The 27,630-nt window shown below is 40.5% G+C and overlaps 1 protein-coding gene across 2 annotated transcripts; it reads right to left on the bottom strand.

The window, feature by feature from the left end:
* Positions 1-337: 337 nt before the first annotated feature.
* On the bottom strand, positions 338-21,130 carry pcdh12 (protocadherin 12). Of its 2 annotated transcripts, XM_042419767.1 has the most exons (6): positions 20,677-21,130; positions 17,419-20,319; positions 13,388-13,479; positions 9,866-10,017; positions 1,587-1,751; positions 338-777 (listed from the first exon to the last, which is right to left on the bottom strand). In XM_042419767.1, exons 2-6 carry the CDS (start codon positions 20,284-20,286, stop codon positions 521-523), a joined length of 3,534 nt encoding a protein of 1,177 aa, XP_042275701.1. In that variant the 5' UTR covers positions 20,287-20,319; positions 20,677-21,130; the 3' UTR covers positions 338-520. The 2 variants fall into 2 exon arrangements, with proteins under 2 accessions (XP_042275701.1, XP_042275702.1); XM_042419768.1 differs by having other exon boundaries at positions 13,388-13,476; positions 17,419-21,130.
* Between the last annotated feature and the right edge of the window lie 6,500 nt (positions 21,131-27,630).

The raw sequence follows: 27,630 nt of genomic DNA, 5'->3' as shown, positions 1-27,630 counted from the left end.
CACCTCGAGTGATGTCATTTGAGTCGGCGTCGGTCGGGTCTGAAGACTACAAGTTTGAACATGAAGCTAATCTGGAGGTGTGGAGTTAGAAAGAAGTGACGTTAGCAGACATCTGTAGCTCCTCATCTCTGCTTGAGGCTAGCAGCTCCAGGCTACGTTAGCCGCTATTACAGAAGAGTGAATCGAGTTGCATTGTGGGTAATGTAGGCACCAGGTTTTGACAAGGAAGAAGAATGTGTGGAATAAAAAAGACAATATCTGATCGATTTTTATCCTTTTTTTTGTTGTTTTTTTAAAACTGTCCACTGTGAGTCTGATATGTTATAAAACTCTACGATAACAATTGAATAGTGGCTTTATTTACAGTTTTAAATCATATTTAAGTATTTTATCACATAATGCCTCTAAAATCCCAACATGCCACTCACAAACACTTGTGAAACTGTTTCTGTAACTTTCGTATCCGAGCTGCATCTCAGTGTTACTTCCAGTGTTCAGTGAACAGATATTTATTGAACACTTATTGATAAAGTCCTGAGGGTGCAGCAAGTCCAGGCCTCTTCTCAGTGTTCCCAGAGTTCCTTGCTGTGTTGCCTGGAGCAGGTGCGGCGCCGTCCAGTCCCAGCGAGCGCCGGTACGCTGCGGAGAGTCGATACAGGACGTCGGGCCGGGGGCCGGGATGGGCGTCGGCCTTCTGTGTCATCAGCATCTCAAACAATGTGCTGACCTCCGACAGCAGGGTCCCCCCCAGTGGACCGTCCTTCTCCGGTGTTTTACCTGAGAAGAGGAAGAGGAAGGGAGGTGTCAATCTGCTTCTTTTTCTGAGCTGCTATAATTAGAAAGCTATTTGATTAGTTGACCAACATTAAATGAAACAGCAACTGTTTTAATAATAAAAATCATTGTTTTTAAACAGAAATAACAAATATTTCGTGGTTGCAGCTTCTCATATATGAATATCAGCTGAGTATCAGCTCTTTTTTTTTAGTCTTTCATGATAAACATTTGAGTTTTAGACAAAAAGCGGCTTCGCAACCAAGTGACTAAGTCAACTTTGGCTCTGGAAAGTTGCAATGGACTCACTATTATTATTATTATATTTTATAGTCCAAACAAGTCATCAAATACTCAAGAATATAAACTGAATATTAATCGATAATGAGCAAAGTAATTAGTTGAAACCACACATCATTGTACGAAATATGATATCTCTTATTTTGGTAACAAATCTACAAGTTTTTTTTAGTTTTTTTCTTTGAAAAATGACCAAATTTTGTTGTGTTTTGTCTTTTTGTTTTTGGGGGTTATTCATTTGGCCAGGATTTCAAAACTGCATCAATTGAATCCATATAGTCCGAAGTTTTTGTCACATTATTGTAGTGACAAAACATGACATTAACCTTGAAAAGGATGGGTGGGAGATAGGTACAAATTTTTCACAAAATTATGCATCTTTACATTAATATTTACAATTATTCAGACCAACTTTATTGACAAAGTAACTGAGTAGCTTTAACTGTTCTAATTATACTTTAAGAGATCAACAGTAATTTTCCTTCTTTAGCAAACAGCTGTTTTTGTTTTACCGAAGGTGGAGAAGGAGGAGGAATCCAAGCCCTCCCGGGGCAGGACTTCATCGTCAGGGGACGGAGGCCCGTTGGGGACAAAAACGTTGTCATGGTAATCGCCAGAGAGCGGGAGGGAGAGTCTGGCCATCCAGGACGGATCGTTGACCTCCGAGAAGACGTCATCTGCACACAGAGAGAGAAGGAGAGATCTACATAAGATGCTTGAACTGTATTGTTCATAGTTGCCTTCACATAAGCACAGCCTGTCAGAATGGTTCAAGTACTGAAATGATTGATTGACCAAAAATGAATATACACAATTTTGATAATCAATTAATTGTTTCAGTCTACTTTCTCCGGCTCCAGCTGTTTCAATGTGAGGATTTCCTGCTTTTGTGCGGTTTATATCCTTGTAAATTGGATATCTTTGGGTTTTGGACTTTTGGTTGGACAAAACAAGGAAGTTGAAGATGTGACATTGGAAAATTGATGGGAATTAAACAATCAAATAATTTATGTGGGAAAAATCCTAATAAATTGATAATAAGAATAATAATTTGAGGATATCATAGATTAATTCATCCTACACTTTGGTCCAGAATATCATTCTGTTTCTCAGGATCTACTGACCGGATTTCCATGAAATTTATTTATAATATTCATGCTCCCCAGAGGATGGACCCTTTTGACTTTAATGACCCTGTGACCTTTCCTCTTAACGCCACCCTCAGGACAAACTTTGTATTTTTAAACTCCACTACTGGTGCTGCTCTAAGGTCAGTTAGAGCATCACTTGTATGATCGCTCTCTTGACAGTTCACAGCCAGCAGATGGATTTAATAGTAGACTTCAATGCAAAAATCACTGCCATTAAATCCTGTGCTCAGTTTCACACCACAAATGAAACACATGAGTTCACTTGGAAGGACTGAGGGCATGTTCAGACTTGTTTCGTCTGGTTGAATTGGACTTTGGTTCGTTTTCATCCTTGGTGCAATTTGTTTGGGCAGAACACAGTAATCGTACTCGGCTCTGAACCAAAACAACCTTATAAAGACCTTTTAGAGGAAGTGGGAACACGATCCGACCTCAATCCGACCAAATTACAAGGTGTCCTCCCATAGCCAGGAAACCATCAGTTGCTAGCAGCTAGAATGAATTGAGATCCGACCTTGACTATCAATGAAGTATGTTGCATTCTTGCTATTTGACCAGAAGACCTTCTTCAGGATTTTCTTCCTGTATTTATGTTCCTGCTCCCGCCCTAGACACCACTGACCACTTCGTTTACCAACTCATCCACTGATTTGGACCAGAGCAACCAAAATTTGCAAAACTTATAGGTTTGAAAACGCCCCGACTCTCCTTTTCAGATGGTCTTGGTCCGGTTGTGTAAACCACAACCAGAGTTTGACTGATAACTTTCTCACCAGCTTAAACAAACCAAACCAAATTGCTAAACATACTTGTTTAGTTTGAACCAAAACTAAAGAAGTTTGGTGTGAAAGCATCTAAGAATAGCACGATCATCAATGGGGTGTTATTAGTTTTGCAGCCTTTGAGTAACACCAGTTGGACTTAAGATTTAGACCTCACAACAGGATCAAGTTTTTTAAAAATCCCAAATCTTGTCTCACAAGTCCCAGTTTTGTTGAGTGTTTGTGATTTTAACATCTGTTCTTCCTTCAAGGGTTTGTTTGTCTGTTTGAAAAGTGTCCGATACAACCGGATGTGTGCAACAAGACTCCAGGTTACTTTATTTATTTGCACCTGAAGGTAGATTTGGTTTACAGTAGGACAACTGACAAACAAGATAAAGGGCTCAAGGCTCCAGTAATCAGGACTGAAAAAGAGAAAAATAACGGTAAAAAAACACTAAAATACATTAGAATAAATAAGGTAAAATACAAGGTGAAAAAATAAATAAATAAACGTTGCTTCTGTAGCATCTGTGCTACGTCTTACTCATCAGAGTGAAGGCTACTGGAACAAAGCTATTTTTATACGGCTTTGTTCTACACCTTGGGAATATAAACCTCCGTCCAGAAGGAAGAAGCTGGAATTCACTGTGCAAGGGCGGTAGTCGTCATCTGAAATCGAGCTGGTTATCTGCTGTAACCGTCCGGTGTACAGGGACGCTGGGTTAAGCTGTGACTCACGGATCAGCCCACTAGACCGTTTAACAAATTTGATTCAGAGAGTTTCTGTTCTTTAAAGATAGGGTCCCAAACCGCAAAGAAAAAAGATAAAAATCGATTGAGTAAAAAGCACGACTCCTGCTAAGAGACTCATTTAAAAACTCTCTGATCGGATATTTACAGACTGTCCTGATACACCTTTCCACTGTTACAGAAGCAGATTACAGATCAAGTATCTGACTGTTGGACGAAGACGAGGCAGGAACAGGAGGAGGAAACTGCACAGTGGTTTTATCTGGCTGCTGTCAACAGGCATTTCCTGCCATCCATGGCGTCCTGCGCGCTCCGAACGTACGGCTACACATCACGTCCACATTGCCATAAAAAAAAAAAAAAAAAAAAAAAAAAAAAACCCCCTCCAACCTCCAGTCTGACATTCCAGTCACTTTCAGATGCATAAACGCCGGGTGTGTCTGAGCAAAACACACAAAAGCCAAGTGTATGAGTCACATACAAACAGAGCCGAGATGATTATACGTCTCATTTCATTTATTCATTTACTGTAAAACACGCTGTCTACTGCTCAAAATGTGAAAAAAAATTCAATTTCCTACATACCTAACACCCTATTTTCTCTGACCTTATCCTCATTATCTCCTGTTTATATCCTGTTTTTTTTCCTCGCTGTGTCTCGTTATGTTTGTGCAACCACTTGATTTCCTCTCAAGCGTGATCTGATCTAATTTAATCTACAAACCGTGAAAGATCTTTTCGGCACGTTGTTGGGATCAGTTCGTCTGATGTGGAGGGTGAGATAAGCCGAAGCAGTGAAAAAAATAAATGAGTAAGAAGTCCGGCAGACAATCAAGACAAGTTGTAAACAAACCGACAATTTATCCAGATTATCTAAAGCACTTTATTTGGCAATAAAAGTGAAAGTGAGTGCAGCATAATCACTCATTACACACGAGAGGAACTGTAGGTCAGACAGAAGTTAGTAGAATTTACAACACACTGTCACTGTGATATAATATGATCATATCCGATAGAAATGACGTCCAAAACACCAAAAATATGAACAAAATCGTAATAAATTAGAATTATTCCTCAAGACAGAAACTGTGAATCATGAGGAAGTATTAAACTTTATTTCTATTTCCTTTCAAAACCAAAATTATAAAGTGCATCACGTGTGCGCAGAAAATACAACATCATAGACTATAAACAGGCATTTCAGGGAGCGGTCACACATGGAGAAATAAAACTACATTTAAAATAGAAAGTACAATATCGAGTACAGTGACCAGTCCAGTCATACTGTTTATATACTCATTGATTTTCAAAACAAGACTCTGATTATCTGAGTTTTTAGTGATTTAAATGGTCGTCAAGTTCTACTTGTGTACATGGAGACTTGTATTAAGATGCATGTTTTGGGCCAAAGACCATTTCAGATACATTTCCAAAATTTGGGATCTTAAGTTTGACGCTTTTCTGGAAAAAGTACCTGTCAGCACAGACAGTTTCCACCTATAATGCACTTTAAAAGTTTGTGTTCAAATGTCATTTTTATTTGAGACTTTACTATATATCAACCCCATAAACACCTTAGTGCATCCTCTGATATACACAAAACCCACCCCGAATCATGTCTGCATACTTCTTTATTTTTACCTTTCTTGTTTTTATGCTTAGACGTGTTATTTTGAAAACCTGAAGCTGGATCCTGTCTGCTTTCTCTTGTTTTATACTTAAGTAAAAGTAGAAAAATAGAATTCTGGATTTAAATTGTATTTAAATAAAAGCAAAGAAGCATTCAAAGGAAAATGTACTCAAAGGTTAACGCTTCATATTGGAGTGTTAATAACTGACAACAGGGTGATTTGAGTCAAACGTTGCTCCTCTTAAGGCTGAGTAAATCCTTTAAAGCTCTTTAGATGATGTTTAAAAGTTTACATTTTCCCTGGATACGGACGGATAAATGTAGTGGAGTAAGAAGTAGAATATTTCTGTCTCTCAGCTCTGATCAGCCTGCTGAAACTCTGCGGTCTGCTTCATCTAACCATAACCAGATGCAGAGCATTACCTTCCTAACACACACACACATTCATGCTCGCTTACACCCGGTGTGGTATAAACCGCCCCCATAGTTAAACCCCCTTCCCTCTTTTCCTTCCTTTGTTTTGGCAGCATTTGACCACAGAGCCACCAAACACTAAATCCTCTTTAAATTACTGAACGCATCGAGTTTCAGCTCTGAGAGCTGAGAGACATTAATCTCTGTCTCTGTGTTTAACCTGTGAATTAAACCTCACTTTATCCATTTTATCTAAAGGTCCAGGTTCAGCTCTGAGCCTCTAAATAAACTGGAGCACGACAGAGTAATACAGGACTGTTTGATAGGATTTTATCAAATATAATTCCAGTACTGAATACCGTCTTTCTTTACTGTCAAATCAATAATCAAATGTATTTCTAGGTGTAGCTTTTAACATATGCAAGTAAAATTCACAGATAACTGCAACTCAGACATTCACTTTAGATCTGCAGCCACAATTTGTTAATGCTGCAGCCTCATGAAAAGATAAGTATTGTGTGTGTGTGTGTGTGTGTGTGTGTGTGTGTGTGTGTGTGTGTGTGTATCAAAGCCTGGTATATATATTATTCCTCTCCACCGTTTCACTGGGGTGACATGTTCCTTCATTACCATGCAACACACACTTTACAATTTAGTTTATTTTGACTCAATCCCACAAACGCTGGAAATATTCCCTAAAGCACCAAATGTGGATTCATCCGCCGCTGAGAATAGTCCGCTGAGAATTTCCTCCTGTTTGAGTAATGTCTTCTAAAAACTACATTGCCCAGCCGTTCCAGGAAATTACTAAGCCTTTTGTAAAAATGAAACTATATATTTGTGTTTTTTTTTTAAAGATAAAGAAACATTTTGTTGATCTTTTCTACTTCAGTTACACAGAAAATGTGATGAATCACTTCCTTACAGACATGTCCAACTGTAATAAAAAACATAAAATTAAAATGTGACAAAACAGTATCATGAATTTATACTTTACAAGCCTGGAAACAGGATCAAATTCCCAGCAACAAAAGGAGAAAACACACACGCTGTCATACATAGAGCCGCTCTGCCCTCAACACCTATAATATCATCTTCAGACTTGAACAAAAGGGTGTGTGTATGTGTGTGTGTGATTCATCATGACAGTCTTGAAGAAGAAGCAAAGAAGAAGTTACAGGTCGGAAAAATAAGAGAGAGAGAGGAATGTGTTGCCCCGACGGCTTCATCAAAGATTCAACACTTACTCATACAGATCTGTCACTTTACTACTCCGGTGTAAGTTACACGATAATAGAGCCTGCGGGGTAGAGGTGAGTCAAGCATCACGCGCACCTACACAATACGTACTCCCACTCACTCCTTTTTTTGTGAAGCTCGCTCTACCATCATCAGGCAATAAATCCCTCCACTTCCCCAGAGGCTCTGACCACCACAATACCAGGAAGAAGCTGTTTAACACACACACCTACGGTACTTCACAGACCCAGACACAAACGAGTGCTGGCCTACATACAGCCGTGGAATTCCCAGATTAACAAAGAGTCTTATGTGTGTTTAAAGTTTGGCAATCCTCCTATTTAAACTTTGGTAAAGATGGTAGTCATGGTTCAAAGATAAAAAAAGACACAAATCCAGACGTCATGGACCCACCCACTGACTTTACTTCACAGTCTGGTTTTACATGGCGAAGAGTCAACTGACTAGAGCCAAAACTGTTTTAACAACATGATCTGAAAAAGTTTTCTGTCTCGACAGCATTGAAAACATGTTAAATCAGAATCAGTGACATCTTTTTAGAAAGGCCCTTATTTAATCGATAGGCCTACCACACTGTTTTACTTCCAGCATGTCTTATTTATTTTATTACTACTGTTGATTATTGTATAATTTTTGTATCACTATCATTATTATTATTATGATGATGATGATTATCATTATTATTAATCTTATACTAGGGGTATTTTATTCTGGTTTATTTTATTTTATTTTAAATGTCTGAGTTTACTGCTTAATCTTCGTACTTAGCCTAAATGTTTTAACAATGTAAAGCACTTTGTAACTTTATTGTTTATTATTATTATTATTATTATTAAAGTTCATATGATTAATAATAACAACGACATAACACCACTCATGCTAATAACATAAAAAACTGATAACACTAACACACTAATAACCCTGTTATAGATGATATACTAATAATGCTAACATGCTAATAAAATGTACATGCTAATAACACTATCGTGAATCGTCTGCTGTCTCTGGAGTATTGAAAGGCTAACATGCTAATAACATAATAACACTGAGATGCTAATAAAATAGAAGTGCTAATGCTAACATGAAGATAACTGTTTTGCTTATTTTACTAACAAACTAACACTGACATAATAACACTGACAAGCTAAAACTTTTTTGCTAACCTGTAATAATGTGTTAATAACACTGTCATGCAGTGTTTTTGGAGTATTGAGACCCAAACAGACCAAACATGCTATAAAAAACAATAACATAATATAACTAATATGGAAATCTAACAAAAATAATAACACTAATATGACAACACTATTATCCAAACATGCTAACACTATCATGCTAACACACGAGTAAAACTCATGGTAATTACAGTCAAATACAATAACACTGTAATGCTAATAACACTATCAAGTTACATATGCTAAAAACATACTAATACTCTTTAGACTGATAATATGCAATTAGTGTTACCTTTGTGATCAAAACTACTGTGAATGTTTTGAAGTGATTCTAATGAGTTTATGCTACAAACTTGTAACTATAAATGTTAGTGCTGTCAGTCTGGTTTAATTTTCTTTCTTTTCCATTACTGTAATAAATGACTATTGGCAAATTATTTGCTCTATATTGAATACTATAAGATAGAAGATACTTGGACTTGTTTCCAAAGTAAAAAATGTGGAATTATTAGTATGAATTTTCTGCCATAAAAACATGTTTACAGTTAAATCTTCAGAACATTATGAGTTGTAAGAATAAACCCCTGATGAGTGGAGTGTGTGGGTGGATGGATGTGGATGCATAACATGCCACTGTGTTATTTCCTGCTTTCTTCCTGTTTTCTTACATTTGTCAGTGTGTGTCCATTGTAAGTGACCAGTCTGTATGTTCTACAGGGGTCAAAGTTCAGCTGCTTTTGTCTTGTCGAATCAAAGAATTTCTCCAGGAGGTCGCCGCGAAACTCAGTCACACCCAGGGTGCAATTAACCAGGGGAGGTTGTGGGGATTTCCCCCCAGTCTATATATCCCTGCGTCTGCGGACTTATTTTTATCTCTGGTGGTGACAGAAATGTATTTCCTTTATTGTGATTTAAACTGCTTCACCTATAGACCATATAGGATATTTAAGATAAAAGGGCTGCAAGGTGAGAACAGTCTATAGTGCAAATAACAATAAAATCAGAAATGTCTAAGTCTGATAAGTAGACCTATACTGTAGCTTATTTATTTTTATGATGACAACACTTTGTGCTATTTGCATGTTTGGATTATTTTCTATTCAGTATTGAAGTTTGCTGCACATAAAGCTGAATTAATCAGTGATTTGCAAGAATGACATTAATTACTGACACATCTGGCCGAGTGGCGCTGTCCACAGTACTGAAAGGCATGTTGGAGGATTTAATTCTGGCATATTAAATTAGCATTTAACCTATTGTTTTGCTGTATATGATCACATCTCCTATGTGTCTGCATGAGGAAAGGACAAGACGTGAACTTGACATCGCTGCATTAGAAACAAACTCAAATTTTCAGCTTTTTCAACAACCTTATAACTCAATACGATCTAAGTTGTCTGTCGCTTTGCAACATTTAATATTTAAGATTGTCCATTATTGACACGTTTCAGCAACAACAAGCTCAAACTCCATTAGTTGTCTTTTAACTTCCTGTTTACACCGGAAGTGGGAAAGTGTTGCATATAGATTGGCGATTGTTGCTTGTGATCTCAAAGCAGCAGCCCAGGAGTCTGTTAGCCCCCGTTAGCATTTAGCATTTATGAATCTTGTGTGTGTGTGTGTGTGTGTGTATGTGTGTGTGTGTACCAGGGTTGTTGAGCAGGTTGTTGAGTCCCTCTTCCAGCTGCAGGTCAATGGGTGAGTCTCTTCCTGGTTCCCAGTCCACGTCTCCAGCCTCACTCTCGCCATGTCCGCTGTCTTTAGTGCTCTGCCAATCAGAACAGTCCTGACCTCCATATCTGTCCAAAACACACACACACACACACACACAAACTGTCAGATGGCATCAGAAATGACACATTTCTCCAACAAACACAGAAAGGATCAATACTCCTTCAACTTTCATGAATCCTCAGTCTAGATCAAACATATCAACACACATCTGAATGAAGCCTGTGTGTTTGTTTTCATCAGTTTTCTCACAAACCTGACGTCTCTATAATTAGGCTTTTTGATCAAATAGTTACTTTTTTTCAGCCTAAAATCATAAATTTATCTCAGAGGGATTTACAATCTGTACAAAATACAATATAACAGAAAAAGAAATGGAGATGAAAATAGAGTGTTAAAAAGATAAAAGATGAAGAAATTTGCTACTTTGGTTGAGACAACTTTGCAAAAAATGTATGATTCAAGAAAATGTTTTGATATGAGACTTGAAAAAGAAAAAAATTGCTGTATTGTTTCCTGGATTTTGCAGGAAAACCCTGAAACACACTATTAAAGTGGAATAAGAATTTACAGATAATAGAAATGGACACTTAAACCTTTTCTTTTATCTGCACACAGAGTCAAGTCTGATCGTCTCTAAACCTCTGCTGATAGGAGCCAGACAGAACTCCAGTGTTAATCTAAAGATACGAGGCCAGAGGTTTGATGTAGATAAAATGCCTGAGGTTTCCTGTGACAAATCCATTGATAACCACAAACACACACACACACACACACACTCATAGTATCAGAGTGTGACTGCCGGCAGGCTCAGACAAGAAGTGCCAGTGAGATAAAGGTGATCTCAGAGAGGAGTAAACATACAGCCTTCTGTATTCCTGTACTGACGATTACAATCTTATCTGACTGTGAAGTGAGATGATTTTTTTTTTTTTAGTTCAAATTACTTCATGAAGTGTTCATGGATCATTTTCCTGATATGGAAAAAAAAAAAAAAACTTCAAAAAGTGGTTTGGACTGAAATAAAAGTCTGAAGTCTTACCAGCAGCACATTGTTAGTCGATGACTTCCAAAATCCCCACAAATGACCGCTACAAAAAATGATTCATGCAACTGTTTGCTGATCTCTCGCTGCTAAAGTATATAGTCTCACAAGTCCTCACAAGCACAGTCAAGTGTTTGTATAATGTGTGTGTATATTTGTGTTGAAACAGTGCCCTGTATGTGTCCAGGTGATGTCAGATCTAATCTCATCGCCAAGGTGACGCGGAGGTAGGTGCTTCCTGTCAGAGACTCTGAATCACTCAGATAGAGCTGCTATAACCTGCCTATACACTCACACACACACACACACACACACACACACACACACACACACTCATACACACACTTTTGGGGGTTATGAGACACTCTTCCTGTGACATTGACTGTTTGACTTTGTGTCCTGTTTGTCTGTTGCTGTTATTTCAGTCACGAAAGGTCAGTCGGTCAGAAACGCTGAGGAAGACGTTAATCGGCTCCAGCTTCTGCCTTTCACCACCTCATCGACTAAAAGCAAAAGTTCTCTTTGAAAGGTTGATGCTCTCGTTCTGTCTCTGCTTTTACCCTGATAGGAAACATGTAGGAACATTTTCCCCAAAAGTGGAAAAAGGAAAAGTCTATTTCTGTGACTACAGTGCAAGAAACAAAACACATTTCTGCTCCGTGCCCTCCAGAGCAAGTCCCCAGCATGACCAGTACACAGAAAAATGTGCCAAAAGTTGTGGTGAGGATTCCTGTGGGAGCCCAGTCTTCATGTTAAATGATGTTTTGACCAATCACAAGGCCCTTCAGTGGGTTATCAGACTGTCTATAAATCTACACCTGACCTAACTTACTTTTAAGCTGCCTTTAAATTCCTTCTCTCACCCAGGCAAAGAGCAGATACCCAGCTGCTTGACTAGGCCTTATATCCACACTGTCCACTGCTGAGGGTAAAATAAACAACTGCAGGCCTCGCTGGCTCGATAGGCAGTGTTATCTTAATGCCATGTCATCTGACAACGCTGTGGTTTAGTGAAAAGGCTTAGGGAAGCATTGTCATTTGGGTTAAAAATACTACTTTGTTTAAGGTTAAAGCTGAAGGCAGCACGTGTGATAAATCTGCCCCCAAGCATTGTAAAGTTGTGCAGTAGATCAGCACCATATATGCACGACTGCACGACTGGGTTTACCTCGATGAAGTCACAGGAAAATGACGCCAGCCTGCTGCAAGTTCACCTGATTCAAGAGTTGTCTGATCTCACAAACACAACCCGAACTGTCTCGGTTCAAGAGAAACACCTGTGAGTTCTTATAAGAGGTGGCATTCCTCCTTAATGTCTGTCTGTCTTGGTATCAGAAGCAGCCTGCTTTGATCAGAGAGTGCAGCAGTGATCACACAGTCTGAAACCTGCAGCCAGCTGGCTCCGAAACAAACCTCTGATGATGAAGAAAGTGATGGAGGAGATTCTTTCGTCAGGATTTCAGTCTATTTTGAACTCAAGTGGAGTTTTTACAAGGTCAACAGGAAGAGACTGCGGTTGTGTTGAGGGACTTGTGTAAGTGTACTGCCCCATCAAAAATATTCAACAAAATGCATATTGAGGATATGACTGACATGCTTTAAATTGTACACCAACAGCCGCAGGTGCGGGGTTGAGCGTTATCTGTAAAAACTGAGTGTTTTGAAATGTTTGCTGTGGCGTCAGATCTTTTAGAAAACAACAGCATGAAATGTGTTAGTGGTGAAACAGAAAAACCACAAGACAGCCTCTCTGTCTGTCTCCGTCTTAAATCACATGGTCTTACAAACCACAACACATAAAATGACAGTAAAATTGAAATGAACTTTTAACAGTAAATGATCCTTCTTTTTCCGTGTTGTTACCACTTTTATATGTAAACATGTAATGTCACATGGTCTCAAAAACTCAAAAACAAATGAAAAGCGTATATTTTTCTATCATACAGTATCATGAATTTCTATTTGTGAAACAACGTGATTTAATTTTTTTTAAAAAGGCTCAGATTTTGGGTTAAATCACTGTTGGTTTAAGTTGTGTTTTGTCAAGTTTGTTCACTACCTTTTGTACCCATATTTCTCATACAAAAATACAAATTTTCCACCAGATCAGACTGACTTTTCCCACAATGCAACTTTAAATTACAGTAAACATATGTTTTGCAAATGTTAATACGTCAGATTTAGAGGTCAACCTTCATTATTCTTTCAAAATGAAAGCTGGTTAGAACAGACGGTGGCTTGAAACAAATACAATCTGAGAAGGCAAATTAGAAAGCAGAAGGAGCTTATTGGTTTGGCTTTGTTGTGGTTGTTTGCTGTGGCTGTAGTAGAAAAGGAAGAGGAGGAGGAGGAGGAAGAGGAGGAGGAGGAGGAGGAGGAGGAGTAAGACTGACCTGCCAGTGCGATGAGAGTATTTGTTCCCGCGGAAGTTTGGCCGCGGCTGCAGCTGACCCTGACGCAGGAGGGAGAGGAGCTGGGAGATCTGCTGCAGGGAGGAAGATGAGAGACTTTACACGTCATCTAAAGACTTTTAGAAGATTAATTAAACCAAATGAACATCCTCAAAAGTGGAGAAAGGGCAAAAGGGCTTCAGAATTATTCTACTCATTCACCCATTCTCACACCAGTAGCAGCGAGCTACCATGCCAGGTACCATTGAGAGCCTACTGGTGGGGTTCAAACTGCCAACTCTGCCATTGACGGATCACCAGCTGAGGCTCAGCAGGCAGAGTGCAGTAGTAGTAGTAATAGTGGTAGTTTTTAATGACAGGTTGACAAGTCATGGGTCCTTTTTGGGTTAAGAGCAACTTTTCATACCTCTGGAGGATCTCTTAGGTTTGGATGTCAAGAACTGGCTCAGTTTGAGATGTAATTTTAAGTTGATAAAACACTAAGAGGTCGAACAATTTGTTAACATTCCTCTTTTTAATTGGCAAAGAGCAAAGTACAAAAACATTCAGGTAGCAGGCATTTCATTTTTAGCTGGTGCTGACAGTTGGTTCTGCTGGTTAAAGAGATTATGTCAGGTGTCATTAATTATCGTTAATTCCCTAATCAACTAAACCAAAGACCAAATTTAAACTTTTGACTGTTGAAATTGAAACCTTTCTGACAATGTCAACAAAAACTGAAAATGTGTAAGCTTTGTAAATATAGAATTTATGGCAGAGCTGTTGTATTAGATTTGCCAGCTGTTCCTAATAAGGTGGCCAGTGTGTGTATGTATAATAGGATTTGATACTGGAGTCAGATTGAATAAATATTGAACTCTTACAATCTCTGGACCTCTACAGGACAAATTCTCTCCTAGATATTTGTTTAGTTTTGTTGTTTTTTTTTTGTTGCTGTATTTATCTGGACCAGTGAGTGTGTCTCTCTGTTTGTTTAGCTGTTTGAACAGAGAGTAGAATTGATTTCAGCAATGCTCAGGTAGAAAGTGAATAAACATTTTCCTTTTGTTATTTCAGTTTTACAGTGTGAGAACTGACCGGCTGCGTCTGTCTCACTGCTCAGAGTTTTCTGCTGACAGCTCTGTTGTTATAGCGGATATACACTGCACACCAGGGAGGAAAAACACACACACACATACACACACACATTAGGGAAGGTTAGTATGTGTGTATGTGCATGCAAGCTAATATATGACTTTGTTTTAGCATGACATTTGTGTGTTTTTGCACGTGCATGCTGCTGCAAAGACAGGAAATGGCCTCTACGTAAAAGCCTATTCTTCTCTGGCCGATTTCCTTCCAGGATGGACTCTGAAATATGGACGAGTGGAGGAGGTAGGTGTGTGTGTGTGTGTTGAGGTGGAGGTGAACAGTAAATCCCCCCCCTCCTCCTCCAAGGCGTCCAGCAGGCCTCTTCCTCTTGCGACCTCGAGGGAGGAGAGAAACGTCTGAAGCCAGAGGAGTGCCAACTGGGCCGATAGGGAGGGTAGAGGAGAGGGGGATGCTGGGTAAAAAGAAAAAACGCCTCTTCCTCACTCTAATGGGATTCACGTGAGGATGTCGGACCTGGCTCTGCGCTCTTTGTTCTCTGTCTGCTGGGCGTTGGCAGCAACTTTCGCCCTCAGTGACGCGGTTCTGTGTTTCCTCCAGCACAACACTTCTACAGTTCAAGAGTATCTTCAGAGTTTCTGACGCCACAAGGAGCCAAATTCATACGACTACATTATTATTCAGTTGTATATAAATGTTATTTAGGTCATTTATTAAATATATGTGGTAGTTTTGAAGATCTAAATAAGTTTAATCCTCATCCAACGGTGGCTTTATCTGTACATACTCATGTTTTGGTCGAGCATTGGTCAAACCCACAGAACTTTTATTTTTACTTTTACTTTAATTTTGATTAAATATAAATTTCTGATATTCTGAGTCACATTTCATCCGGTTTGCTCCACCTTTTCATTTGGTCATTGAAGGGGGACTTTTCTCCGTTTCATTTTTCTTTGTGTTACTGGTCCAATATGAGTTAATGACTTCATATGCCAAAAGTATATCAGGGTCTGATTCTGTCTCCATTCCCTCCAACACTTAGATGAGCTGAATGAATCACATTAAACTTTTCCTAATTTGATTTTACTAAACTACTGCTTCTGTGTCCTCTGAGTGTATTTCTGTCATGAGAGATTGGAAGAATTCAGTCAAATAAAGCTTAATTTTAAAGGATATTGCTGGTGTTATTCTATATTTCTGTTACGGTCAACAAATCCCATGAAGAGACTAACAACGTGTTAGCATTCAGGTCTAAGCCTTCTAGATTCTAATGAGGATATAAATCTTTAAAAACAAGTCAAGTTTAATTTTTTAAAAGGTTCGGTAATTTCCTAAAACAGCAGGTCACTGTAGTTTTTAGTTAACGTTACTCAAACAGGAAGAACTATTGCATTTGTTGGGGACTTTTCTCAGTGGCAGATTAATCCACATTTATTGCTTGAGTGAGTAACCGGCAGCAGGACACTGTGTGGGACTGAGTCAAAATAAACTACAGTGTGTTTGTTGGTGATGGTAATGAAGGAACATGTCACCCAGTGCAGCGGTGTGGCTCACTGATGTGTTTTTAATGGTTTTTAGACAACAATGGAGCTCCATGGCACAGAGGAATAAAATATATCAGTAGATGTATTGATAGGTTTTGGAAAACTCTTTAATTTTGTTGTGTTACTGTCACTGCGGTCTGACTGTAATGGTTAAATGTGTGTATCTGTTCGGGGTCAGGATCCTGCTCTGCACTTTGAGTTGCTGTTTTTAGTCTGAGCTGTTTTTCTTTCCTCCTGCTGCAGCTCAACTCAGTAAAAGTGATTTTGGGTCATTTATAAGTGACAGAGCAGCGTGTCAGAGTGGTGTTATCTTACACCACAAACACATCACTGCTTACTTTGGCCGGCTTCACCCCCCCCTCACCCTCCTCGGACCCCCCCCATCCTACAGAGAATAAGAGGAGCGCAACGCATCCCACACCCCACCCCCCTCCTCTCCTGGTTTCAATATGAATCTGATATGTGATATTCAGTAAAAAGGACTGTCAAAGGACAGTTTCTTGAGACGGATTACTGTCAGTGACACATGAGCACCTGAATAAACTCTCTGCTTTTTGGCTTCACAGTCATCCGTCAGCTAGTTATACCCCCCCTCCCTCCTCCCCAACCACCCACACACACACACACACACCCACACACACACACACACACCTCCACCCGGCCCAAGCCTCCAGGCTGTCTGAGTAAGTCATCATACAGGAGGCTAAAAAAGCAGAGAGGCTGCTGGGAAAGTGTAAGGGAAGCTGATGTGTGTGTGTGTGTGTGTGTGTGTATGTGTGCATGCATGAGTGCGTGTGTGTGTGTGTGTGTGTGTGTGTGTGTTGAGAGGACTCTTAATCTCTACTCTCTAATGGACTTCACTTCAGATTAATCTCAAAGCCTGCAGGGGGGAGACTTAATTACTCCAACACTAACTGTAAGCACATGTTGAAATAAATGTGATCACACGTTTTAGATGGAACTAAATTACATTTAAATTAGCGCCAGCAGCAGCAGTGCATTAGCCCTGATGTTTAAACTATAGCAGAGAAGGTAAATATTAAGACATGCAAATTTAGTATAATTATTAATGCAATGTAAATGGAAACATTTATGAAATCCACTTGCCATAAATCTGATATTCTCTGTCTTGAAAAGAACTTCAGAACTTATGAGTTTAAATCTTGTAACATAAAACTGAGTTTAAACTCAGCATCGATTAAAACTAATACATTAAAATTTGTTAGAAAATACATCAAGCTGGTTTGCACACTTCCCAGCATGCATTGCATTTGGGTCAACTCATACTCTTTTGTCTTATCTTGTGAATGCTGTAAGATGTGTTGAGGTAAAAAATTCATTACTGTGATTGCTGGAAAGAGGTAAGATACCAGGACTCACCTGCACCTCTGGTGAGGCTGAGGAAAGCTCGATGGAGTCTGCAAACGCAGCCATGGACATTCGAACCAGGTTTCGAAGCATCTGCCGGTGTTCTGCGTCATGCCCCCCTCGTCCCTCCGAGGTCCTCGGCCTCCTGAGAGTCGCCTGGGATGCTGAACACAGCGGCTCTACCTCTTCGACTTTAGGTTGAGTCTGGCGCTTCAAGGTGCTCGAATGTGAGACTGAGGAGGATGATGAAGGGTTTCTGGCTTTCCGAAGAGTCCGGTATGACGTGGCTGGCGTCAGAGGCAAAGTGCCGTCAATTTCGATATTTCCAGGTTTGCGGAGCGTTCTGCAGTGTTGGGTGAGAGGTTGAGTGGGATCTCCTTCCGAGTGGGTTTGCGAATGGAAGCTTGCGTTCATTACTGATGGTGTTAAGGTGTACTGACTCTCAGTTTGATGATCCTCTGACATCTCTGGAGGCGGAGCCAGTGGCTGGGCTTCGCTGTCATCCTCAGGAGGCTCCTCCTTTCGCCCCCTGATGACGGGAATAAGCTGAATGTCAGACTTCCTGATGTTCTTCTGCGGGCGCCGCGGGTGGCGGGTGTAGGTCGACTCGGCCTGTCTACAGTTATAAGCCCGGTTGTCCCGTTTTTCAGGGCGACAGAACGTCGTCACCAAAGCAATGGCTAGCAGTAGCAGTAGGCATGTAGCGCCAAGGCAAATCGCCATCATCATGGTGAAGCTGAGCTGCCCGCGGTTACCAGGTGATGAGTTCTTCAGATGGTCCTTGAGGTTGATGAAAGTCACCTCCAGAGTCGCCTTGGTGGCCAGGCTGGGAGTACCCATGTCAGACACTGTAATCTCCACTTTAAAGGTTTTCCCAATGAGCGCTGTAGCGTTTGTGGTGTTAACAAACAGCTGACCTGTAACCTGATCCAACCAGAAGAGTCCGTAAGGGTTTCCATCAGTAATCAGGTACTTGAGTTTTCCATTCAGCCCCGAGTCTGGGTCTTCAGCCTTTATGGTGGATGCGAGGAATCCATCAAATCCCTCTTTGACTGAGTGACTGATCGGCAAAGTTGCGGATCCTTCTTCTATTTCATTTCCCAGCTCGGTCACAATCTCCCCTTTGTCTGCATTGACAGGTACGCTTAAAGAAGCCAAACCCTTTCTGGGTTTTGGCTCCTTGATGACTGGGTAGTTGTCGTTCACATCCTGGATTTCGATTTGCACAGTGGCGGTGGTTGTAAGAGGTGGATGACCCTGGTCAATGGCCTCCACGATAAAAGAGTAGGCTCTGGATTCCTCATAGTCCAAAGGGCGCTGGACACTTATGATGCCACTGGTTGGGTGAATATGGAAAGATTGCATGGGGGTTTTAGGGTTGCTGGAGTTATGTATGGAGTAAGACACTCTGCCGCTGAACTCCAGGTCGGCATCATGAGCTTCTACTTTGAGGGCGTGGTAGCCTGCCACGTTGTTCTCTTTGATTGAAGCCTTATAGAGGGAGGTGGAGAACACCGGGGCATTGTCATTCTCATCCAGAACATTAACAGGTAGCCGTTTAACACAGGACAGTGGGGGATCTCCATAATCCTGTGCAAGGAGCGTGATGTTATACTGCATAACCTTCTCTCTGTCCAGGCTGCCATTAGTTACAATCATATAATTGTCGCCATGGATCCGTTTCAGGCGGAAAGGGCCGGATCCTGGCTGTATGTGAGCTCTCACTTTTCCATTGTCCCCCGAATCTGCATCAGAGACCATCACCAGGGCAAGGAAAGTATCCTCTGGTGCTCCTTCCAGCACAGTCGCTACAGGTGAGTTGGATTGAGTCCAGGTCATGTGTATCCTTGGTGCGTTATCATTAACATCCGTTAGCTTGACGTGCAGTTTGCAATGTGAAGGAATTGCATTGGGTCCGTGATCACGAGCCTGTATGATCACTTCATAAGAGTGCTGGAGCTCATAGTCCAGAGGTGCTCTGAGACTCACAGCTCCACTTTGTGGATCCACATAGAAGAGCCTCTGGACCTCTGGATGTGTATGCTTACTGAGTGAATACTCCACTTCCCCATTGGCACCCTGGTCTGGGTCAGTGGCTTTGAGGTTGATGATGGTTGTCCCACGGGCCGTATCCTCAGACAGCTCCACAGTGGGAGTGCTGTCCTCAAAGGTGGGGCTGTTATCATTTGAGTCCTGAATATTAACACGGACTAATGTGCTCCCAGACCTGGGGGGGTTCCCTTTATCCCATGCCACCAGGGTGAGGTCGAAGGAGGCCTGAACCTCCCTGTCCAGTTCTTTGATAACCACCAGCTCCGCCTGCCTTGTCCCACCTGGAGCAACTGTCACATCCAGAGCAAAGTGCTGGTTGACGGACAGTGAGTAGGTCTGAAGGCTGTTCGGCCCTGCATCAGGATCCACTGCGCGATCCAAAGGGATTCGCATTCTGAGGCTAGCTGTCTCTGAGATCTCTACTTCCTGCAGGGCAGTGGGGAAGCTGGGACTATGGTCGTTCAGGTCCATTACCTCCACACGAACCCGCAGGCAGTTCACTGCGCCACTTTTCCTGTAGAGGACACTGAAGGCCAACTCACACAGGTCCGACCCCCGGCACAGTTCCTCCCTGTCCAACCGGCCTTGGGTGGTGACAACCCCTTCTCGAGTGCTGACGGAGAAGGGAAGGGCTTTTCCGTGCTCTACAACCTGGAAATTCTCCAGGGGACCGCCTTCGTCCCTCTGGCGAAGGTCGTCCACCAGACGGCCGACCCGGGTTCCCGCCGGCTGCTCCTCCCAAACCCGGTACTGGATAGTTATTGATGACGGCTCAGAGGAACGAGCCTCAGAGACAAGATTCAGAACCAGAAGCAGAGCCAGCAGCATAATGATGAGAGGTAATAATCTCCAATCTACTGGCTAAACAGACATTTTTACAAATCACTGATCTGAACTATAAAGAAAAAACACTAAAAACATAACTTGAAAGTCACTTTAAGACTGTCTTCTTTTTTGAAATAGAAGTGAAAAATATCTGTCTGTAACAAACATATGACTAATCCAAATCCAATTTTTCTTCAAGATAATTTATTTTCCTTTTCACAAAACAAAAAACCACATCCAAACCAATGAAGAAGACTGTTGGTTTTGTAAAGTAAATGCCTAGAAAAAAAAAAAAACCTGGTCAAGATACAATTATAAAAACCTATAATTAAGATATCACACTCTCTTTCTTCAAACACTACCAGCCTCTCTCTGCCTGCTGTTGTTACTCACTCATACAGCTGCTGGCGTCCAGCCTCTCAGTTCATCCTCCTCAACTCAGGAAAGTTTTTCTCCAACTGAGGAAGTTTGGATGTGGGTTTCCACATGTTAGCGGAGCCCTGGCCAATCTGAGTAGAGGAGGAGTGTCATATGCAAATTGATATAGACTCAACACAAAGAAAAAAAAAAAACTCCTGCCCTGAGGAAATTCAGCACAACTCTGGAGTGCTTTTAAAGAAACATGACACCACCTCCCTGTCACTTAAAACTTTTCTCCCCCTTTCAGTCTGCATAAACTCATCACGGCCTGAAGTCTGGGCCCTTAAATCATTTGGAAAACGTGTGTTAAGTTGAATCCCAGAGGGACTAAAAGGCCACAGCAGGACATATATCTGAACTCCATCGCAGTGACGTACGGTCTGGACTCCTGACAGCAAAATCACAAACAAAGATAGAAAGACTGGCTGTCATCTTAAATGTGGCGACAGTTTCAGAGCTGTCAGTCGTCATTAACTCTCTCTAATCTTTCTGTTAAAGCATAAAGAGTAAATTATTATATTGTGTATAACTTAAATCCCAGGTTTGATATGCCCACAGTCAAAGACATCCTACACAATGACTGGCTTTCTCTTCTCTAAATTAACTGTTTCTTTGTTGTTGTCGTATGTCCTTAGGAATGAACACCATGAGTTGTTTTTCAGAAGGTAAAAAATAATCCTTGAAGATTCAACCAGCTATGAAGTGAATGTTCAAAATTCAGCCTGTCCTTAATGTGACAAAACCCACATTCCAGCTTTTTCCCCAAATATAATTATGAAGAGTTAGAGCATTCATCTCCAACCGCAGGCTACCGAGGTCAAAACATTTCCAGAAACTCAAGGCAGACGCTCATTTCAGTCATTCTTCTTTAATGTGTGTTGAATAGTGAAAACAGTTACGAGGACTTTGCATCAAGTAATTAAATTGTAATGAGGTCCAGAGGAAGAACGGTAGAGAAATGATCAGACTTAATGAGACCTGACGATGTTTAAAATGGCTAATACATTGTACATTTTTATGTATACTTGTGATACAGTGTGTGAAATGGTAAGATATTGTACTGAGCTTAACACACAATGCAGGCTGTGATTCATTAAATCTAAAACTGACAAATGACACAGACTTTTAAATTTACGGATAGTTGGAGCTGATTTCAGCAGCTACTATCCAGTGCTGACAAAGACTGCACTGTGTTTAATTAGATTAAAAAACTGGCAGACGTCAAGTCAAAACTAAAAAAGTTCAGCAGCTGCAGATCGACTGGCGGAAGGTAAATGTTTTCCCAGCATTCACAGTGGTTATTTTTCATTTTTGTCCCCAGAATATCCCGCAGGCTGAGAGTAGAATCAGGCCAAGGAAGGTTGAAGCGTATCACTTTTCTCTCAGCTCAGAGGGAGGGAGGCTGTTTGAGGTATAAAAACATCAGCGCTGTCATCAACCAATGAAAGACTTCCACAGGACAGAGAGACGGACGACTGGAGGGATATCGGAGAGGAGCAAGTTGCTACTGATGGTTCGATTCCCAAATATCTGAGACAGAAAACACAGGATTCACTATCACTCATGAGATCCATTTAAAGGTTGTATCAAAATGATGATCACAGACTTTTAATGTTCTGTGGTAAATTGTAATTGATTGAAATTAGCTGCATAAAACAGCCACAAATGTGAAAGAATAAGATAGAAAATGCATCCGGAAGAATACAATCAAATGGATGGAATAATGAAAAAGCCAATTTATGAAAGTGAGATGGTGAGTTTTAAACTGTTACTGTACATATATACTCATCACTTCTTATCCAATACAGTGGAGATAAGAGACGACCTTGTCCTGCGTCTCAGTTTTTGAAGGGAAATATTTACTTAAATGTGCAATATGTAAGAATTATTTAAGAACTTTAGTTTAAAACATTCAGAAGTTATAAACAGAATGCGAAGGAATAATAAAATGTGACCTTCCTCGACTTTCTCAGTTGCCTATTAAAGCCTGCGGATTGATAACTATGTAGAGGAGTCATGACTGGGAAAATCCAAAGGATGCAAACGTCTATATGAGTGCTTTGCCTCTTTCCTTCCCCCCCTACAGCGCTGATAGGGAGAAACACTAGCTAATGTTAGAAATGAGGAGTCCACGAACGTCTAATCCTGAGCCGGCTTTCTTCCTGAGCAATATCTGATTCTTACATTATTGCACCTTTAAGTTTCATTGCCAAGTATTGTTATTTAGTTGCTCATTTTTTTGCTTCACAAGAAGGAAAAAAAAAATGAAAATGGAGGTTTTGAGACAGAAAGTCTCCAGCATAGTAAGAATATCGACGCCTCCAAGAATGTAAATAGTTATACAGCTTTTTGAGTTGAATTGTTGTCTAAACTTAGTATTTTATCTAGTTGGCACTCTATTTACACTCACTAAGAATATTGAGTTGGTTGATTTTTTCCTCCAAGTCAAATAGTCACTTCAGCTCTGTGTTTACTCAGCTGTATCTATATTAATTTATCTGAATTTACAGTTGTTGAATTAAGCCCAACTTAATATTACATGATGCTCATATCAACAAAAAGTCAATGAAACACTTGAACATTTACTATTTGGACTTTATTCTTCCAACATTTGTAAAAGAAATCAAGAAATCAATCAATTAATCAATCAAACTTTATTTGCATTGATTCCATACAGGTTAGTATCATTCAAAGTGCTTCACAGATGATTGGCAAGCCGATAATAAGACAGAACAAATGCAGACAGTAAACAATTAGAGACTGACACACACGAGAAATAAAAAAATATGAAATATGTAATAAAACAATAATAATATTAAAATCAAGTGAAATAAAAAACTAGATAACAAAGACAAATAAAAATAAAGAGGGGAATTAAAAAAATAAAATAAAAATAAAATCTTACAACATGGATACAATAAAACAAGTGAGTAAAATAAAATATTTCATGTCTATAAGAAAGTAAAACATCTACTTCCATAAAACAAAGCAAAAACAACTTTCATCAAATGCTGAACAACATCTAAAAATGTGTTTAATCCTCTAAAAGGACGCTACAGTGAAGCTTTAAACTTATATAATATAAACATCTTATGTTACTAGAAACACAACAATAATTCTACCTGAATGTAAAAAGAGTTTAGAAAACTATAAATCTCAAACAGAGGTGACAGTGATGTCATCAGTCGTCTGTTCACCCAAACCTGAGCTGGAGTTAATCCAGGCGGAGCAGAGGTCAACCAATCAGATTAGATTATCAGCAAAACAAACACCACAGACCTCCTGTCTACAGCCAATCAACTGGCATTGTGTGTGTGTGTGTGTGTGTGCGTGTGCATGTGTGTGTGTGTGTGTGTATGTGTGTGTGGGAGAGAGACTGCATTCCCAGTTGAATAAGAGAATGCTTTTGCAGACATTCTTCTATGCAACCACACACACACACACATCTGTTTCTAATTAATTTACCACCTGTATGAAAGTGTGTGTGTGTGTGTGTGTGTGTGTGTGTGTGTGTGTGTGTGTGTGTGTGTGTGTGTGTGATCAAGACGTGACATGTCACCAGTCCTCCTCTCTTTCTCTCTCATTTACTGTTAATAGGCGATCATATCATTTCGATTTTTTTCTTTCTCGAGCTGCGAGGAGGAATGTCTGGATGAGATCTCACAGTTTTCTACAGGAAAGAAAAAAAAAAAACAGCTACTGCACGAAGAACATCTGTAACAGCTGCAGTGATTCAGGACAGATTTGTGGTTGTGTTGAATAAAAATTTACTGTGTAACCTTTTTCCTCAGACATGGCTGATAAGCAGCAGTGCTTGGCTTATCTCACACACACACACACACACACACACACATTTGAGTGGTCTGATAACTTTCATGTGGAGGTTGACATTAGACACCTGCAAGTCTGATCACCACGTTTCTGCTGTGTGTGTGTGTGTTTGTGTTTGCTTGTGTGATTCAGAAAAGCAAACGCAACACTGCCTGAAACGTATCTGAAATTACAGCTCAGAAGGACAAACAGACACTAATACAGCCCTTATTCTGAAAGGGTCAACATGCATCTAACAACCTTCCTCCTGACTAGAGTTGGATCCTGGAGAAGTGGTGTTTCTGTCAGAAAGATTGCACATAATTTAACCGACTCCATGAAAAGAGAGACAGAAAGAACGAGAGGAAGACAGATAGAGAGAAACGGGAAGCATGAAAGTGCAGGCGAGTGAGAAAAAGGGAAGTGGCGTGTGAACGGACGCAGCGAGAGGTGAAACAAAAGCGACTTTCATCTGGTGATTATTGGATGTCATTCAGTGTAATTCCCCAGTGCATCAGTGAAGTATTTGAACTCCACTGCAGTGACTTTATTAAAGGTCCAACCTGGTTTCAAACGTACACAGCGATGCTGATCAGTCTCCTCCTTCATCCTGAGCTTCACATCGCTTACTAAGAAGCTGTTTTTTTTTTTTTTTTTTCACCGGTGACACAAATTTGAGGGCAAGGAAATGAAGCTCTTCAAAAACGCTGACAACCCAACTCTTGTTTCTGACTCTCTTTGTGATTACAACAAGCCTCGTGTAGATTGCCAGAACACACACTGAAGAACACAATAAAAAAAGATCAGATAAAGCGTTCACCACCTGGGTCGAGACCTTTGAATCCGCCAAGTTGAGTGTAACGAGTTGACATGTAGGTCAAATATAACGTCACCCTGATGGCAACAGAGGAAAATTCACTTGCAAGAACACGTCCAGAAGAAGTCAAGATCATTATTACCATTACCGCCCCTTGTCTTCAGGTAGAGCACATCCTGCCGTAGCTGTGTCTTGGCTTGCTTTTCATGGTCGTGTGCTGTTGCAGGACCAGGTCGTTGATCCCTAATCTGATTGGCTCAACACATGTGTTTGACTGGAGAGGAAGCTTCATTTGTTTTGTCATTTTTGAGGGGCATATGAAGGATTTATTTCCCGCTTCACTGCGGGAAAAGCACAGGTGTAAATAACAACATGAATCATATCTGCTTTCCATTCATGTGTGCAGGATTCAAGGCCTCACTGGCGTCACTTACCGGGACGCCTAAATGTAACAGAGCCATTGTTAATGTTAAATTAGTTCCACTTGTGCTTTTCCCACCATGATGAGTCAAAATGGTCTATTGTGAGGCAGCATCCATCACTGAGATTAGCACTTGACTGCTACTTTGCAGAAAATACAGAACGAAATACAACAGTAGCTTCGTCCAGCTGTGACGAGCTGCAGACAATCAGCATTTACTGCACTTTGTATGAACCAACGAACCTCCAACACATCATCATCAAGATGAACAACACCTTCTACCACCATCCTGTCTTCTGGAGAACTAATAGTTGCATATTTCAGCAGTTTCAGAGCTTCACCTGTGTGTGTGTGTATGTTTATATGTGTGTGTGACCCCATTAGCAGCCATTAGAGGTCCAGTCAACAGTAAATTCACCTTTTGTTTGGCCCAAAGCCTCACTGAAAGCAGCAGTGTGTGTGTGTGTGAGTAGTTAAAAGCAGGATGTAGCTGATCTGCTGACCCACATGTTGCCAGATAAGGATCAGAGTGCAAGAAGACAAATAACACACTCTACTGTGAGTCTGTGCGTGTGCGTGTGTGTGTGTGTGTGTGTGTGTGTGTCATTCCATTCATTTTTCACATTAGTTTTGTAGGCCTGGATGAATGTTTTTATCAAACTTGATTAGCAGAAAATGAAGCATAGCGACTGAGGAGCAGAATTGAATTACCGATTGAATAGAAACTTCTGCAGCTCTCTGGTCGCAGGATAAGTTGATGATAGGCAACATTTTTCTTCTTAGCAGTAAATCCCATGAAAAGACCAAAACCAAAGTCTGATATATCTTCTTCCTCTGTGCCGTAGACGTCTGTTGTTGTTTAAAAACTATTAAAAACACATCAGTGAGCCACGCCGCTGCACTGGGTGACATGTTTCTTCATTATGAAGAGTTTGGTCATGTTAGTTTGTTTAGAAAAGGCTCCAAAGACTAATAACAGCGATCACGTTTTCAGTCTCCAGAGAGTAGTTCTGTGTAAGGCAGACGTCACTGAGCATGCTAGCTAGCTCTGCTAGGTTGTTGTGTTACAGATCACGACCTCTTGACCTTATAATGAAGTTCATTGTAATGTACGATATGGTACAAAGTCAAGGTGTTGTTATATGTAGCGCAACAAGCTAGCAAAGCTCTGCAAACGAAACCACGTTCCTGTGCATGACTATAATAAGCATCAAATGTGTTTTTCCCTCTGCTGTACACTTTTACTTATTTCTAACATTCAAGGACGGATGTTTTTCTCAGCTGATTATCATCATACATTAAAAACATTATAGTAAAGTTAGCTAGTGAGGCTACCAAAAAATAAACTAGCAATGCTTTTATCTCCCTGCATGTCTCTTGTTTTGCACATCATGAAGGTCCCTCAAGTGTTTTTCCTGTTCTGAATGTCTAATATTACCTCTGCTGCTTTTATCTTGTGATTGAAGTCATTAGTTTATGTAACACTTTGTACATGTGAAAGGAAAGTCTCACTAACAACAGTGGAAACAGAAATATAAAAGCTATAAAAAACCTTTGTGGTATAAAAACCCATCCACCCCGACATGACCTTCAGTACTTTCCATTAGAGTCACGTCTCATTGGTGGATCCCACATGACAACAGGTGATGACACAGGTCTGTTGACACCCAATCAGTGACCGAGCTGAACCCGTTCACCTCCCGTTCTATTGTCCCGGAGTGTTGATTTGTTTGTTAACCTCACTGCTGTTTCCCTCCTCTTCATCACCTCCTCTTTGTCTAGCTTATTCACCTCTCTCTCTCTCTCTCTCTCTCTCTCTCTCTCTCTGTGTCCACCCTCCTTTCTTTACCTTAATCATTTCTGCAGAATTTTCTCTCCT

Source organism: Thunnus maccoyii, chromosome 8 (genome assembly GCF_910596095.1).
Source record: "Thunnus maccoyii chromosome 8, fThuMac1.1, whole genome shotgun sequence".
Taxonomy (NCBI): Eukaryota; Metazoa; Chordata; class Actinopteri; order Scombriformes; family Scombridae; genus Thunnus; species Thunnus maccoyii.
This window is presented reverse-complemented; position numbering and strand designations above follow the sequence as displayed.